Raw genomic sequence first — 18,396 nt, forward strand, 5'->3', positions numbered from 1 at the left:
CAAGCGGGCCTGGGGTCGGTTTTTGACTTTTGGGGAAAAAGTTTGAGAAACCTAAATTTATGTATTGAAATTGATTTCTTTAGCAATATCTGATGTTATTAAATTAATTATGGCTAGATACGAGTGGTTTGGAGGTAGAATCTAGAGGAAAAGCGGTATTTGAGCAGTGAGTGGCCTATGGATAGAGGTAAGTATTGTGTCTAACTTTGACTCGAGAGATTAGGAATCATTGACTTAATTGCTATGTGAAAATCCATATGAGTGGCATATAGGTGAGGTGACGCGTACCTATGCGCCGCCAATTTATTTGGTTTGCCTGTTTTCTTCTCGTTCTTATTATATTATCTTCCCTACCTTAACTGCTGCATGTTTTACTGGTATTTCCATGCTTAATTGCTACTTATCAGACATTGTTTTTCATTGTTGAAGGTATACGTTACCCCATAGTTTCATTGTCTCATATTATTGGCTTAAGCTGGTTATCGATGTTTTATGACATATTTTGGATTGGTTTCGCTGAGTAGTATTATTTGTGTGAAGTTTCATAATGTACAAGCTTTCCGTTTGCTTTGGTTTGAGGTTTAACTATTGTGAAGAGTTTTGAGTTATATTGTGAAATTTCTGTAATTATTAAGTAATTGATGCTGATATGGTAGGATCAGGTTGCGCGCCGCAACAGGAGGAATAATGGTGATATATTGAGGAGGAATAAAGGTTAAATGCTATTATACGATGGGATCAGGTTGCACGTCGCAACAAGAGGAATAAGGGTGGATTGATCTGGAGTAATAAGGGTGAATATTCATATTGATATTGATATATGGTGGGATCGGGATGAGCGCCTCATCAGTTTATATGTTTATGTGTCTTTCTTCTACTGTGTAAGTTATTCGGTAGCTTTGCATTTCACTTAAGGATTGGTTATAGCTGGATACTAATAAGACACTTGAGTTCTGTATTCATTCCTTGCAAGTCACTGCTTTATTTTGTCTTGTCCTTATTTCTACTTTTATTTTACACTGTATGCAGGTTATATTGTAATTGCCCCGCCGTAGCCTTGTCACTACCTCGTAGAGGTTAGGCTTGGCACTTACCAGTACATGGAGTCAGTTGTACTGATACTGCACTCTGCACTTCCTGTGCAGATTTTGGAGCAGGTAGTGGCTGATCGAGAGGTCGAGTGCAGATATTTTTAGCTAGGAGACTCAAGGTAGTCTTGCTGGCGTTTGCAAGCCTTGGCGTCCGCAAGCCCTGGCGTCCCCTTCTATGCTCCTACATTTACTGTTTTTACTTCCCTTCATAAGCAGTTGTATCTTCTTTCGAACAAATGTTTGTAGCAAATCTTAGTGTGTTCGTGGATTGTGACACCGGATTCTGGGTAGTAATAGCAATAGTATTAGTAATAGTATATAAACAAATAGGTTATTTACTTACTTCCGCATTTGTTTCTACTTGTTTTAGCTTGTTTACTTTTAATCACCGGAACGTAAAGAAATTGGTTAATAATACCCTAACGTTGGCTTGCCTAGCAAATTTGATGTCAGGCGCCATCACTGTCTCGATGGTGGAAATTCCGGATCGTGACAACAAGGCTAGATTGGTTGTCAAATATTTTAATTCGAAAAGGGGGGTTGATTTTGATAAAATCTTTTCTTCAGTTGCGAAGATGTTATCCATTCAAGTTGTTCTTGGTTTGGCTGCAAGTCCAGATTTAGAGCTTGAGCAAATGAATGTTAAAACTGATTTTCTCCATCATGAATTCGATGAAGAAATTTATATGGAGCAGCCATAAGGTTTTGAAGTCAAGGGAAAAGAGAATTTCGTTTGCAAGTTGAAGAAGAACTTGTATGGTTTGAACAAGCTCCTAGGCAGTAGTACAAGAAGTTTGGTTCTTTTATGAGTCAACAAAGCTTCAAGAAGACTTCTTCAAACCATTATGTTTTTGTGCAAAAATTCTTTGATGATGACTTTATTATCTTATTATTTTATGTTGATGACATGCTTGTTGTTGGTCATAATGCTTGCAGGATTCAGAAGTTGAAGCAAAGAGTTGAATAAGTCTTTTGCTATGAAAGACTTAGGACCAGCAAGACAGATTCTTCGCATGCAAATAGTCCGTGACAGAGAGGCCAAGAAGTTGTGGAAGAAAAATAAATTCAGAAAGTACTTCACAAATTCAACATGGATAAAGCTAAGATTGTAAGTACATCTTTAGCTATGCACTTCAAATTTAGCACGAAGCATTGTCCTTCTAGTGATGATGAGAAGGAAGATATAAAGAAAGTTCCTTATGCTTCGGCTGTTGGCAGTTTGATGTATGTAATGATTTGTAGGTCTAAACATATTGATATGAGATATCATTGGATTAGAGATGTGTTGATTCTAAGTTGCTTGAACTCGAGAAGATTCACACCGATAATAATGGTACGGATATGTTGACTAATGCTCTGCGAACAAGGAAGTTTGAAGTTTGTTGCATGAACCTCGGGATGGCAGTCTCCTCTACATAATCGGGAGGGAAATTGTTGGATTTTTTGGCTTTTTCCATTCCTATGTGGGTAAATAAAATAGCTTTTGGACTAAGCCCACTTTGCCTTATAGCCCACTAATGTCAAGACATATAAATATGACCTATTTTAGATTAGAAACATAACAAGAGAAAAAACATAAGGGTGCAGCAGTGTGAGAGAGAAAAGTGTGTTCTTTTGCTTTAGAAAATTCTGCTCAGACAGTCCGCTTCAATAACTCGTTAACCGTTGGATCGTGCTCAAATTTGAACTAGCAGTTCTTAATATATGGTTCTTAGGGTTCCACAGTGGAAATTGGATTTGGAAGCCTATAACTTTGATTTTGGAGACGTGAACAGTAGCTCATTTTTTGGGTGATTTCTCTCTTCTTCTTTTTTTTTTGTACTCGCATCAATCGCTATTAATTGTTAGAGAAACAGTGAAACACCACCACAATTTGGTTGGCAAATTAAATACCTCATGCTAAGTCAAATTTTAGTAGTAGTAGAGATTAAAATTACATTAATCAGATGACAAAAGTAACCAACAAAGTTAAACTTTGTCCATTCTAAATTAATACATCCCATGCATAACGAAATCAAAGCGCACGACATAAAGGTCAGAAAAACAGTACAGCGGAAAGCAGACTACATAAGTGCTCGATATCAAACAAGATAACGTGTAGTTTCCCCTCCCCCCCCCCCCAACCCAACCCCAAAAAGAGAACCAAAGCATTGTCGCCTTTGTTGAAGAGTGAGTGAATCAATGAAGTAGCAGATAGCAGAAACGAGGGGTAATCCATACGATCAATGAAGCTGTATGAAACCCAAGGAGAATGTAGTTCACTCATGAAAACCTGTACCAATAACTATGTTACGTACTCTATTACGTAAAGTTCCTCCATCTCAAATTAGACAAGGTAATGTACTTTTTGTCTGTTCCAAAATAAATGACATATTTTTAAATTTGAAAATAATTTAATTTTAAACTCTCTATTTTATGCATTTTATCCTTAATAAGAAGCTTTTATAATCACAAAAATGTCATGGCCCCACAAAAATTTTACCCATTAAGCTTTTAAGACCACAAGTTTCAAATATTTTTTTTTCTTAAACTCCGTTCCGGATCAAAGTACCTCATCTAAATTGAAACGGAAAGAGTAAGTTGTAACAAAGAATTATAAGTTGATGAACTGACCTACACGTCATCAAGGAAGCTGTATGCAGTTGCAATCAGAGATCAGGAGGATATATAGATAGCTTGAATCCGCTGCTTTTAATATAATTACCTTCCAAATTAGCTTGCTTGAGTTTCTTGGTTTGGATATCACGTGCACATTTTGCTGCTAATTTGGTGGTGACGTTCAGTTCCATCACTTGGAGGCTGCGTACATCCGCCAGGCCAAGGGGAATTTCCGCAAGTTTTTCACACGATACAAGAACCAGACGCTTCAGTCTAGGAAAGTTATCAGCTGAAGCATGCCAGGCTGCTAGATCTGTTCTCTGAATCCACAGGACCTGAAGGGAACCAAAACCACCAACTTTTGGCTCCCAGTACTCTCCCTTAAATGCATTTTCTTTCAGTTTTAGAACTTCAAGGTACTGCAATTGTCCAAGTATAGACATATCATGATCCCAGTCCAACCAAGTATTTATTAACGTAAGCTTCCGCAACTTCCTTGGAAATATGTATGCTGGAGGAAGGCGTAGTGGTGTCCGGCCTATTTGACCAACATCATTAATTAACTTTAAACTTTCAAGGCACTCTAGCTTCTTGACATTGTTGAATAGTGCAGACTCGTTTGACTCAAGAAGCATACCTATGTTGCCACGAATGCCCAACTTCTTCATATTTGGAGCCCTCACAAACACATCTTCCGTGCAACTTTCAGGTGCAATTGTCGAAAGAGTTTGTAAAGCTTGGTTTACCAGGGCAGCTTTACTACTTTTTGGGGCACGTAATATAGCAGAAGCATTAGTGTGAAGATGCCTCAGTCGTGGCATGTTCAATATGTCTGCTTCAATGTCAAGAGTCCTCTGTTGTGTGTCAACAATAAGAGTTTGCATGTTCCAAAGCCCTCCCATTTGTCTAGGAATGATCTTGAGGGAGTCGCTTGAGAATGCTATATATCTCAAATGATATAGCTGGAAAAACTCCTTGGTAAAGCGATTAAATGTGAGGGATTCTGCATCCAACACCCTTAGTAGAGGAAAAGCTTTCGGGATATTTGGAATATCTCTAGCAGGCATCTCCAATTTTTTTGATGGAAAGCTCAAGAATGACCTGACATGTTCACCAAAAGGTTTCGTAGAGATGAATTGTAAAACAGAGGAATGAATGCATAAGCGACGGTACGTTGCTAGCTCTTGTTGTCCAAGAGCAGATTGCCTAATATCAAGACTTACTTCTTGGAAAAGGTTTTCCTCCATAGTCGCCTCATGCCTGCAAAATTCGTGCAACATATCATGAACACGACATGTTTTAATTTGGCCATCAGAAGTTCTCTGCATTACCATCACCAAGTTTCTGTTGACAAGATCATTCAAGTAATCCTCTGCCTTACATTCAAGAGTTAAGCGTCCATTGTACTGAATGAAACCTTCCGCGATCCATAAACGGATCAGCTTCCAAGCAGGGATCTCAAAACCTTTAGGAAATGCACCGCAATACAAGAAGCACGCCTTCAAGTCATAAGGCAAGCGATCATAACTCATTTGCACCAGCTTTTTACAATTCTCCGGGTCTTTATTTATGAGGTGCTCACCAACACTTTGATCTACTTGCTCCCATTCTCTTGTTGTCTTACCCTTACCGATTAACGCCCCTGCAATCACCACAATTGCAAGGGGTAATCCCTCACATTTTTTGGCTATATTTAGTCCGTACTGTTCCAACTCAGAAGGGCATTTATCCTTGTGGAATACCTTCTTTTCCAGCAACTCCCAACCTTCACTATCAGTTAAAAATTTCAACTTATGAGGATCATCATTGCAATGCTTAGCTACAATGTTATCTCGAGTGGTCAACAACACTCTATTACACTTGTTGTTGTTCGGGAAAGCAATTTTGAGACGATCCCAAGCTTCTCCAGACCATACATCATCCAAAACAATTAGATATTTTCCTCCCCTCCCCAAAAAATCACGTATTACTTGAGCCAAATCATCCTCAGACATATGAGAATATTGTGTAGTATTTCGCTTGAATTTACTAATAATGTTGAGAAATAAGTCCCTTCTCTTGTATGACTGTGAAACATAAACCCAAATGCGAGTGAAGAACTCAAACTCAACTGTAGCATCCTTGAATATCTTATTTGCCAGTGTCGTCTTTCCAAGACCTGGCATACCAACGACTGGAATAACCTTTAAATTGTCTGATCCTTCAAGAAGACGATCAATTACCTTCTTGGCCTCCTCGTCAAAGCCAACAACGTCATCTTCCTCAACCACAGGAGGCTTTTAAGAGAACATTGAATTGTCATAATATTAGATTTAAGAAGCCAAATAACACTGACAACAAATAAAAGTTAATGTGCTTCAATTACTAACTAAGAAAGACATGCTTCTGTCTTTAGAAACTTGAAAATAAATTGGTAAAGGTAATGGATTCTTAAATGAGATCGAACAGTCTGACAATTGTGACAATCCTAAATGAATAGTTAATTCAGACAATGTTTATGTAACTAGCTTCAAAGAATTTGTTAAAGTCATGTGATTGACATGTTTAAAAGATTGCCAATATGCAGGTTTTATAGGCCCTCTTCCTATACCATCGATTGAGTTCCTACTCGCTTTTTTGCTCTCCTATGCGAATACTTTTTCAAAATATTATGAATTTTAAAAGTTTCACTAACTATTTTTTTCTGGTAACGATCCGGCCGGTCGTTTAGATTATTCTAGCCTTGTTCCCCTATTTATTGCTTCCTCTATGTTCAATTGTGGTTATGCGACTTGCCGGGGTGGTTAGTTTGGTTTCGGGTGAGTTTCAGAGTGAGTTAGGACACTAAGTCCCAAGGTTGAAAGCTTAAGCTGGAAGAGTTGACCTTAGTTTGACTTTTGTGTAGACGACTCTAGAATCGAGTTTTGATGGTTCTGATAGCTTCATATGGTAATTTTGGACTTAGGCCTATGTCCGATGTTGATTTGGAGGTTCGAAGGTTGATTTGGTGTTTTTTGGTAAAAGTTGAAAAATTGAAGGTATGAAATGTTGACTTTATTCCTATCGGGCTCGGATTATGATTTCACGAGTTGGTATAAGTCTATTGTATCATTTGGGACTTGCATGCAAAATTTGAGCTCATTTGGAGTTGGTTTGATATGATTCGGTGTTGTTTTAGAAGTTGAATGTTCATAGGTTCTATAGACTTGAATTGGGGTGCGATTCGTAGATTTGATGTTGTTTGATGTGATTTAAGACATCAAGTAGGTTCATGTTGTGTTTTGGAACTTGATGATATGTTCGGACGGGTCCCAAGGGCCCCGGGTGTGATTCGGATTGAATCCTATTTCATTTTGGACTTGGAGGATTTTGATGCCTGCTGAAGTCTGGTGCATTCCCACCTGCGCAATTTGGGTCGTACGTGCGGCGCTGCAGAAGCGGTTGAATGGCCGCAGGTGCGCAAACGCAGAAGGGAGCAATGCTCCACAAATGCAGAAAGATAGATTTTGACGGGGGACCGCAAGTGCGGTATTTATGCACAGAAGTGGACACGCAGATGCACCTTTGGTCCGCAGAAGCAGAAGTGCAGATGCGCCGTGTGGTCCGCAAAAGCGGAAATTACTGAGTCTTAGTGAAGCCGCATCTGCGATGGTTTTCCGCATATGTGGAGTCACAGAAGCTACAATTTGTCCGCAGGTGTGGAAAGCCTGCGCAGAAAATTGATGAAATCGAGGGTTTATTTCATTTTTCATATTTTGAGTTAGAGAGCTCGTTTTTAGGCGATTTTGGAGAAAATTTTCAAGGATTGGATTGAGGTAAGCATTTTTTACTCGATTTTTTTCATTAATCATGATTTCATCATTATTTTTATTATTTAATTAGTGATTTGAGTTGGAGAGATTGGGAATTTTTGTGAAAACTTTCCTAAACCATGAATTGTGGATTTGAAAGTCGATTTGAGGTCGGAATTGGATAATTTTAGTATGGTTGGACTTATATCGGAATGGATGTTCAGATTTTTAAGTTTGGTTGAGTTCCGAGGTGCTAGCTCAGGTTTGACTTTTTTATTTTCTTTAATGATTGAAACTTTATTACCGGAATTGCTTCCTATGGCTTGTATTTATGGTATTAAGTTATTTTGACTAGATTCAAGCCGTCCGGAGTTAAATTTTCGCGGAAAAGGCTTCTTAGTGGATTGATTTAGCTTGCTTGAGGTAAGTATCTTGTCTAACTTTGTATGGAGAAAATAGCCCTTAGGACTTGGGTTGATTTGTGTTATTTGTATTATATGAAAGACGCGTACATGAGGTGACGAGTGTGTACACGTGCTTATGTGTGGTATTTTTACCGCATTAGACTCTTTGGCTTTTTCATGCATTTAATTAGAAATTGTAATATCATGTTATATCTTCCGTTGTTAAATTTCTCTCGCATTATTTACTTGATGTTGTTATCACATGCTCTATCTCTTATTGTCAAACATGCTTTTATATGCTTTAATTGATGTTGTTATCTCTCTTATCATCATGTGCCTTTTTAATTGTGGAGTTATTCTCATTTGAAGTTATCATTCCATGATGTCTCTTCGTGTTGAATTATTCTCATGTATTTAGACGTAGTTTCTATTTCATACTATCTTTTTCGTTGTTAAGCTTATATTATACAATTGAGTTGGAAGTTGTCTTTCTTGGGAATGCTTTCATTTTGAGTTATTGAAGTTGAAGTTATGAAAGCTATTATCACATTGAGGTTGAAGTTATTGATTATTGAGATATCTTTCCTTGTTGAGTAATTCTCATTCATTTTGTTATTATTGAGATTCTTGTTCACATTGTAGTTGAGTCGTGGGCTATATGTTGTGGTAACTTTGGTATTATTGATTTTGGCAAGTTGTGGCATATGGGCACTTGTAGTGCGAGTTGTTATTGTGTTGTGTTATTGATGTGTCTGTGGCGGTATAAGGATAGGGGTTAATGTGTATACGACAGCATTAGGTGGGATTTATGTACGTATTGCTAGTAAGAGAATTACTTGAAGCCACGCGGCGACATATGGGGGCTAAAGTGCATGTAGCTATTTCAAAAAAAATATTTTCAAAAATATCTAAGTGTAAGGGTCACGCGGCGGCATAAGGAAAGCTTGTGATTTTAAATTGTGAATTGTGGATATGAGGCATGGTACCTCGATTGTGATTCTTGTTATACTTTCTATGTTAAAGAGGTTTGTTGGTTTAACAGTTTTATTATCTCTCCATTTGCCTTACTAGTATTTGTCTGTATTGATTTCTTGTTGTTCTTATCATGTGTTCACTCCTTGTTGCCTTTATTGCTTTAAGTTCCATTGTTAGTTTACATTATTGAACTGCTTTATTATTATTCATTTCCTCGTCTTCCATTATTTAACTATACTATACTCTATCTAGTTTTCTAGTCCTAGTAGAGTCTTGACCTGGCCTCATCACTACTCTACTGAGGTTATACTTGATACTTAGTGGGTACCGTTGTGGTATACTCATGCTACGCTTCTACATATTTTTGTGCAGATCCAGGTACATATGCTCGTGTCGGATGCCAGTAATCATTCAATTATCTTGTCGGATGTCAAGGTGTAGCTCGACATCTGTAGGTCTTGGAGTTACCTTGTTCTATTTCATTACTATTGTTTATCCTTTCATCAAACAATGTTGTATTAGAGATTTTAGTACATTTCTGTAGAGCTTATAACTCAATTCCGCTGGTTTTGGAGATATTGTTACTGAGGTTTCCGCTTTGGAAATATTTTGAGCTTTATCGGTTTATTTTATTATCTTAGTTCATTATTTCTGTTAAGCTATTCATGAACGTTACACTTACCTAGTCTTAGATATTAGGTGTCATCATGACTACCTTAGGTGGTATTTTGGGGTCGTGGCATGTTGGTATCAAAGCTCTAACGTTCATAGGTGCTACGAGTCATAAGCAAGTTTGGTAATGTCTTGCGGATCGATGCAGAGACGTCTATACTTATCTTCGAGAGGCTACGAGAATGTTAGAAAAATTCCACTTTGTTGATTCCTTATCATGCAATTTGTTGATTTAGAAATCTGAGTTTTTGTCTTTCTACTCTCTCATAGATGGTGAGGACACGCACTGCTGAATCCGATGATCAGATACCCATGTCCCCTACTAGAGCCGCGCGAGGCCAGGGCTAAGGCAGAGGCCGAGGAAAGGCATGTGTTGTAGTTAGATCACCTGCCCGAGCAGCGACTGAGGAGCAACCAGTAGCTCCGGTTTGGGGACAGGCGCCTATTGTCACCCCTACACTTCAGGAGACCTTAGGATAGTTTTTGAGCATGTCTGGCACTCTTGTTCAGGCGGGATTGATTCTCCTTGCACTAGCTACATCTCAAGCTGGGGGAGGAGCTCAGAATCACATCGCCCGTACTCCAAGGCAACGGGTTCATTTTGATCTGGTCCCGGGATTTATGCCAGTGCAACTTGTTATTCAGTTTTAGCCCGAGGTTAGGGCGGAGGAATCTAAGGAGGAGGAGCTGAGTCTTGAGAGGTTCAAGTATCACTCTCCTACTTATAGTGGCACAACTACCGAGGATGTGCAGGGCTTTCTAGAGAAGTGCCACCGCATTCTTTGCACCATGGGTATTGTGAAGACGAGCGGATTTGCCTTTACTACATTTCAGCTATCAGGAGCAGCCTACAGGTGGTGGCAGGCTTACGAGGAGGGTAGGACAGGTGATGCAGCCTTCTCACTTGAGCTCAGTTATAAGAGATATTCTTGAGAGAGTTTGTTCCCCAGGCCCTTCGCATGGCGCATAGAGTTTGAGCAGATGTGTCAACGGACTATGATAGTATCAGAGTATGCTATTAAATTCAGTTGTCCCGACATGCACCTACCTTGGTTTCTACAATGAGAGAGCGAGTCTGCAGATTCATGGAGGGGCTCAACTATGGTATTAGATTTAGCATGGCTCGAGAGTTTGAGGCCAAGGCCTCGAGGTATTAGAGAATTTAGTGGTGGCCACGCTATAGCTACAGCCCGACATGGTAAGGCATATGTGAGTCGGCCAGTTCATTCAGCACTTCTAGTTACTAGAGTGCTCCGGCTACTTCTAGGTCTTAGGTTGCTCACTATGCACAACCACTTTCTAGTGCACCTCCTACTTGTGGTGCCTTCAGTGGACAGTCTAGCCGACCACGATAGAGTCTATTTCAATAGCCATGCCCACTGAGAGCTTGTTTCGCGTGTGGTGACACTAGGCATATGGCGAGGGACTGCCCCAGACTCAGGAGGGGTACACCTCCATAGATTACCCAGGCTCAATAGATTCCATATGGTCCACAGGGTTCACAGACTATGGTTGCTGCTCCAGCTGCCGCCCCACCTGCACCGCCTGCAAGGGATGGAGGTCAGGCAAGTAAGGGCCCTAGAAGAGAGGCCAGACCCTTTTTATGCTTTTCCGGATAGGACATAGGTTGTTACTTCAGATGCTGTCATCACAGGTATTGTTTCGGTCTGTCACAGGAATGCCTCATCTTTATTTGATCCGGGCTCCACTTACTCATATGTGTCATCTTACTTTGCTCTGTATTTGGATATATCACGTGACTCTTTGAGTGCTCCTGTATATGTGTCCGCGTCTGTGGGAGATTCCGTTACTGTAGACCGTGTTTATCACTATTGGTGGTTATGAGACCAGAGTTGATCTATTGCTACTCAGTACAGTAGATTTTGATGTGCTCTTGGGCATGTACTGATTGTCGCCCTATCATGCTATTTTAGACTGTCACTCCAAGACCTTGACATTGGCTATGCCAAGGTTTGTTGTGGTTGGAGTGGAGGGGTACATTGAATTATACTCCTAGTAGGGTGGTATCCTTTCTAGATGCACATCGAATGGTTGAGCAGGGGTCTGATGCATACCTAGCCTTTATGAGAGATGTTAGTGTTGATACTCATATCGTTGAGTCAGTTCTGGTAGTGAGGGATTTTCTAGATGTTTTTCCAGCAGACCTATCGAGCATGTCGCTCGATACACATGTCGATTTTTGTATTGACTTAGTGTCGAGCACTCAGCCCATTTTATTCCACCATATTATATGGCACCTATAGAGTTGAAGGAATTGAAGGAGCAGCTTCAGGAATTACTTGATAAGGGTTTCATCTGGCCGAGTGTCTCGCCTTGGGATGCTTCAGCTTTGTTCGTGAAGAAAAAAGATAGTTCTATGCATATGTGTATTGATTATAGGTAGTTGAACAAAGTTATAGTCAAGAACAAGTACCTATTACCATGCATTGATGACTTATTTGACTAGCTTCAAGATCCTAGAGTGTTCTTAAACATTGATTAGAGGTCAGGGCATCATCAGCTGAAGATTCGAGACTTCGATATCCCAAATACTACTTTCAGGACTCGATATGATTACTATGAGTTCCTAGTGATATCATTTTGGTTGGCCAATGCCTCAGTATCATTTATGCACTTGATGAACACTGTATTCCAGCCATATCTCGACTCTTTCATCATTGTATTCATTGACGACATCTTGGTGTATTCCCACAGCTAAGAGGATCAAGAGCAACTTTTGAGGATCGTGCTCCTGACATTGAGGGAGAAGTAGTTATATGCAAAATTCTCAAAGTGTGAATTTTAGATTGATTCGGTGGTGTTTTTGGGTCATGTGGTGCCGAGTGAGAGGATTAAGTAGATCTGAAGAAGATTGAAGCAGTTTAGAGTTGGCTTATACCGTCTTCAACTAGTGAGATCCGGAGTTTTCCTGGTTTGGCTAGCTATTATCTCTGTTTTGTAAAGGGTTTCTCGTCTATTGCTGCACCTTTTACCAGATTGACTCAGAAGGGCGATCCATTCAGGTGGTCCGACGATTATGGGGAAAGCTTTCAGAAGCTCAAGACTGCCTTGACCACAGCTCCAGTTCTGATTTTGCCTTCAGCATCGGGTTCATATACGGTTTATTGTGATGCTTCACAGATTGGTATTGGGTGTGTTTTGATGCAAGAGGGTAGGGAGATCCGTTGATTTTTGGGTTTGGCGAGTTATTGTCGTCGGTTTGTAGAGGGGTTCTCATATATAGCAACCTCGTTGACCAGGTTAACCCAGAAGGGTGCCCCGTTCAGATGGTCAGACGAGTGTGAGGCGAGCTATCAGAAGCTCAAGACAGCTTTGACTACGGCACCGGTGTTGGTGTTGCCCACAGGTTCATGGCCCTATACAGTATATTGTGACGCATCCTGTATTGGACTTGGTGCGGTATTGATGCAGGGTAGAAAGGTTATTGCATATGCTTCACAGCAACTAAAAGTTCAGGATAAGAATTATCCAGTTCATGACTTGGAGCTGGCAGCCATTGTTCACACGCTGAAGATTTGGAGGCACTATCTATATTGGCGTGTCGTATGAGGTTTTCACGGATCATAAGAGTTTGCAGTATTTGTTCAAGCATAAGGAGCTCAATTTGAGGCGGAGGAGGTGGTTGGAGCTATTGAAAGACTATGGACAAGGATTTGACCTACGAGGAGGAGTCGATAGCTATTCTAGATCGGCAGGTTCGTCAGTTGAGATCGAAGAGTTATCCTTCGATTCAAGTGCAGTAGAGAGGTCAGCTTGTTGAGGCAGCTACCTGGGAGTCCGAGTCCGATATGCGGAAAACATATCCCCACCTTTTCACCAGCTCAGGTACTCTTTTATATCCGTTCGAGGACGAACGATTATTTTAAATGGAGAATATGATGACCCAAAAGGCCATCTTATGTTTTAGAACTTGATTCCATGTTTCGACACCTTCAAAACCTCATTTTATCCCTCCTCGATTTGTATGTGCAGTTCGAGCATGTTTTCGAAAAGCTTTTATGTTGAAAGTTGATAAAAATAATAATGTTTACCTTTAAAAGTTGATTTAGTTGACTTCGGTCAACATTTTGAGTAAACGGACCCGGACTCGTATTTTGACAGTCTCGATGGGTCCGTATCAAAATATGGACCTGGGCTTATGTCTGGAATTAAATCCCGAGGTCCCTAGCTCGAGATATGAATTTTTGATGAAAATTGAAAGACTGAAAATTAAATTGTTTTAAGATTTTGGTTAATGTTTGATATTGTTAGTATCGGCCCATATTTTGGTTTCGAAGCCCGGTACAGGTCCAAAATAATATATATACCTTATCCGTGAAATTTGGTGAGAAAAGGAACTAATTTGACGCGATCCGGATGTCTGGTTGTGAAAATAGAAATTTCAAAGTGTTCTTAAGAATTTTATGTGATTTGGTGCTAAATTTGTAGTTATAGATGTTATTGTGGCGATTTGATCGCATGAGCAAGTCTGTATGATGTTTAAAGACTTGTGTGCATGTTTGGTTTGGAGCCCCGAGAGATTGGGTGAGTTTCGGATAAGCTACAGGGTGTTTTGGACTTGGAAATCTGGTGTGACAGTGTTGTATCTGGTGTCTGTTGCATTGTGCTTCGCGATCGCGAAGGGGAAACTTGGCGAGGGAGGATTTTACCCTACGCGAACGCGACACTAGGGTCGCGAACACGGAGCATTGTGGGGGATTGCTCTGCGCGAATGCGACCGGTCGACCGTGTAGCTTTAGATAGGCTGGTCAGGTGACCTTGGAAGCTCTACGCGAACGCGAGCCTTGTCTCGCGAACGCAAAAGTGAGGCGGGATAAACCTTTGCGAACACGTAGTGCCTCCCACGATCGCGTAAGTCCTTAGGAGGTTGCTCTTCGCGCATGCGATGAACACTGTCGCCCAGCACTTAAAACAGAAGCAAAAACGGGAATTGGTCATTATTTCAAAATTTTCAAAACTAGAAAACCTAGAGGCCATTTTCAAGAGACAATTTCTTCCCAAAGTGTTGGTAAATGATTCTAAACAACAGTTTTTCAATTACCCATTACATTTCATGAATTTTCAACCTAAAATCTAGGGATTTCATGGTGGAAATTGGGGGTTTGGGTAGAAATAGAGATTTTTGTATAATTGGAATTTAGATCTCGATTTGAGGTCGGATTTCGAAACTAATTACATATTTGGGCTCGGGGGTGAATGGGTGAATGGATTTTGGTCCGAACCTCGAATTTTGACCAAGCGGGCCTGGGGTCGGTTTTTGACTTTTTGGGGGAAAGTTTGAGAAACCTAAATTTATGTATTGAAATTGATTTCTTTAGCAATATCTGATGTTATTAAATTAATTATGGCTAGATACGAGTGGTTTGGAGGTGGAATCTAGAGGAAAAGCGGTATTTGAGCAGTGAGTGGCCTATGGATCGAGGTAAGTATTGTGTCTAACTTTAACTCGAGGGATTAGGAACCCTTGACTTAATTGCTATGTGAAAATCCATGCAAGTGGCATATAGGTGAGGTGACGAGTACCTATGCGCCGCCAATTTATCTGGTTTGCCTGTTTTCTTCTCGTTCTTATTATATTACCTTCCCTACCTTAACTGCTGCATGTTTTACTGGTATTTCCATGCTTAATTGCTACTTATCAGACATTGTTTTTCATTGTTGAAGGTATACGTTACCCCATGAAAATGTTGGTTTATGTTTAGTCAACAATGGCATGCTGAAAATGTTGGTTTATGTTTAGTCAACAATGGCATGCCAATTGGAAGAGTTGGTGGAAAGAGTTGGTGTGGATGCTAGGAGGAAGCTTCCTCCTTTGATGTCACCCATGACATCAAGAGGAGGTAGTTTGATGTCACCAATGACATCAAGAGGAGGTCTTTACCTCTATAAATAGATGCACTCCTTCACTTGTAGAAATCATCCCAAAATAATACAATACATTGTAGTGAGTAGAGAGTTAAGAGAGAAATTCTCTTAAGTGTAATTGGGAAATCTCCCCTTCCTTTGTTAATATTAAAAGGGCAATTGTTCTCTGGTGGACGTAGGATTATTTTGATCCGAACCACGTTAAATCTTGTGTTCTTTCTTTTACGTTTCCGCTAACAATTGGTATCAGAGCGACAGGATTCTTTAACGATCCAAGGAGAAAGAACAAGCAAATATGAGTTCCATGAAGTTTGAAATTGATAGATTCAATGGACGCAACAACTTCAATATCTGGAAGATCCAGATGATGGCGTTACTGCGGAGGGAAGGTTCAATCCATGCTATTGACGGAAAGTATCCTACGGATATATCAGCTCCCGACAAGGAGAAGATTGAAGGGGATGCATTGAGTGCAATCCAACTATCCCTTGCACCTAACGTGCTTTGTGAAGTGAGTACGGGTACCGAAGAGACGGCCAAACAGTTGTGGGAAAAGCTAGAAGGGCTATACCAAGACCGATCAGTGACAACAAGAATGTTGTTACAACGGCGTCTTCACACATTTAAGATGGGGTCAGGTACTTCGTTACAAGATCATTTAGATGCGTTTAATAAACTTGTCATGGACTTACAGATTGCAGGAATTAAAAGGGAGGAGGAGACGCTTGCATGTGCTTTGCTATTTTCATTGACTTCAGGATATCGTGATATTGAGAATTCAATGATGTATAGCAAGGAGCCTATCAAGCTTGAGCAAGTGCGGCAGGCACTTAACTCTAGTGATGTGCGGAGGCACATTGAAGGAGATAGAGATGACCAGGCAAGTGGCCTCTTTGTAAGAGGGAAAGACCAAATCAAAGCACAGATCAAAGTCTCGTGTGAACAAGAAGAATACAGAGTGTTGGGGTTGTGGCAAGAAGGGGCACTTTGAACGAGATTGCCCAATGTCAAAGTCCAAGGAAAAGGCGAGTGCATCTACAGTTGAACAGGTACATAATTTTGATAATGATTATGTACTAACAACATCGTGTAATAATAATAGTAGTTATGAAAACAAATGGGTGTTAGACTCTGCTTGTACTCTGCATATGACGTTCCGAAAAGACTGGTTTAGCAGCTACGAGAAAAGTGGAGGAACCGTAGTAATGGGCAATAATGCAACTTGTGCAATAGTTGGCATTGGCTCAGTTCGGGTTCGCTGCCATGATGGAATCGTGAGGACTATTACACAAGTCCGTCATGTTCCTGATCTGAAGAAGAATTTGATCTCCTTGGGTACTCTGGATGAACAAGGCTACAGGTACATGAGCGAAGCAGGAACTATGAAGGTGACTAAAGGTTCTTTAGTCATGCTGAAAGGCAAGCTGGAGAACGGCCTTTACACATTGGCCGGAAGCACCATTGTTGGCTCTGCAAATGCATCTACAGTGCAGTTATCTAATGATGACAAGGCAAGACTATGGCACATGAGACTGGGTCATATGAGCGCACGTGGACTGGAGATGTTGAGCAATCGTAAACTTTTGGAAGGTGAGAAGATCAGCACGCTTGACTTCTGTGAGCACTGCGTTCTAGGGAAGCAGAAGAAGGTCAGCTTCAGCACTGGCAAACACAAGACAAGAGGAGTGCTAGACTACATCCATTCAGATTTATGGGGTCCTTCTAAACTTCCATCGAAGGGCGGAAAGAGGTATCTTCTCATTTTTATTGATGATTTCTCACGAAAGGTTTGGGTGTATTTTTTGAAGGCAAAAAGTGATGCTTTTGAAGCATTTAAAGAGTGGAAGATTTTGGTTGAAAATCAAATGGAGCGGAAAATCAAGTATCTTCGCACAGACAATGGCTTGGAGTTTTGCAATGAAGAGTTTAATGAATTCTGCAAGGTTCATGGGATCTCAAGACATAGGACTGTCAGGCATACCCCACAGCAGAATGGAGTTGCCGAGAGAATGAACAGAACTCTTCTTGAAAAGGCTCGTTGTATGCTCCTACAAGCCAAAATGTCCAAAGTATTTTGGGCTGAAGCAGTTCACACTGCTGCTCATATTGTCAATCGATCTCCAGCATCGGCAATTGACTTTAAGACTCCGAATGAGGTATGGTCAGGTGAACCCTCTAACTATTCATACTTACGAGTATTTGGGTGTCCAGCTTATTATCACGTTAATGAAGGAAAGCTTGAACCAAGGGCTAAGAAGGTCATATTCGTAGGGTATGTGGATGGAGTAAAAGGGTACAAACTTTGGTGTTTGTCTTTACTCAAATTTATAGTTAGTAGAGATGTCACCTTCGATGAATCCTCTATACTTAATCCTCGTAAAGTTTCCGTGGAGTTTTCAGGAAACAAGAACAACGAGCAGGTGGAGCTTCCGGTGGAGCTTGCCAAGGAAAAGGATCAAGAGACTCAGGTTAAAGATGGAGTCAGAAGATGTAGGCGTTGAAGAACTTGCTGTCAATGAACCATACACAATTGCGAAGGGGAGGGAGAAGAGGCAGACACGAGAACCGGAACGCCTTATAAATCAAGCAAACTTGATTGCATATGCGTTCGTAGCTGCACAAGAAGAGATTAAAGATCTGGAGCCCTCCTCGTATATTGAAGCAACTTCTTGCAAGGATGCCGCACAATGGCGGTTAGCCATGACTGAAGAGATGGAGTCTCTTCACAAGAATCAGACATGGGTCTTAGTGAAAAGACAAAAGGGGAAGAGGACAGTTGGATGCAAGTGGGTCTACCGAAAGAAAGAGGGAATTCCTGAAGTGGAAGATGCTAGGTTCAAGGCGAGATTGGTTGCAAAAGGTTTCAGCCAAAAGGAGGGAATTGACTACAATGAGATTTTCTCTCCGGTCGTGAAGCATAGCTCAATTCGCGTGCTACTAGCATTGGTTGCACAATTTGACTTGGAGCTTCAACAGCTTGATGTCAAAACTGCTTTCTTA

General features: G+C 40.6%; 1 protein-coding gene across 1 annotated transcript in view; it reads right to left on the reverse strand.

The window, feature by feature from the left end:
- Positions 1-2,975: 2,975 nt before the first annotated feature.
- Positions 2,976-18,396, reverse strand: part of LOC104244964 (putative late blight resistance protein homolog R1A-3) — a 31,269-nt gene continuing 15,848 nt past the window's right edge. Inside the window, exons 2-3 of the mRNA XM_070162441.1 lie at positions 3,705-5,965; positions 2,976-3,363 (exon numbers count right to left, since the gene is read on the reverse strand). Coding sequence (XP_070018542.1) covers positions 3,740-5,965 — 2,226 coding nt within the window. The 3' untranslated portion in view covers positions 2,976-3,363; positions 3,705-3,739. The remainder of the gene's footprint in view (positions 3,364-3,704; positions 5,966-18,396) is intronic.

This window comes from Nicotiana sylvestris, chromosome 11 (assembly GCF_000393655.2).
Source record: "Nicotiana sylvestris chromosome 11, ASM39365v2, whole genome shotgun sequence".
Lineage (NCBI taxonomy): Eukaryota > Viridiplantae > Streptophyta > Magnoliopsida > Solanales > Solanaceae > Nicotiana > Nicotiana sylvestris.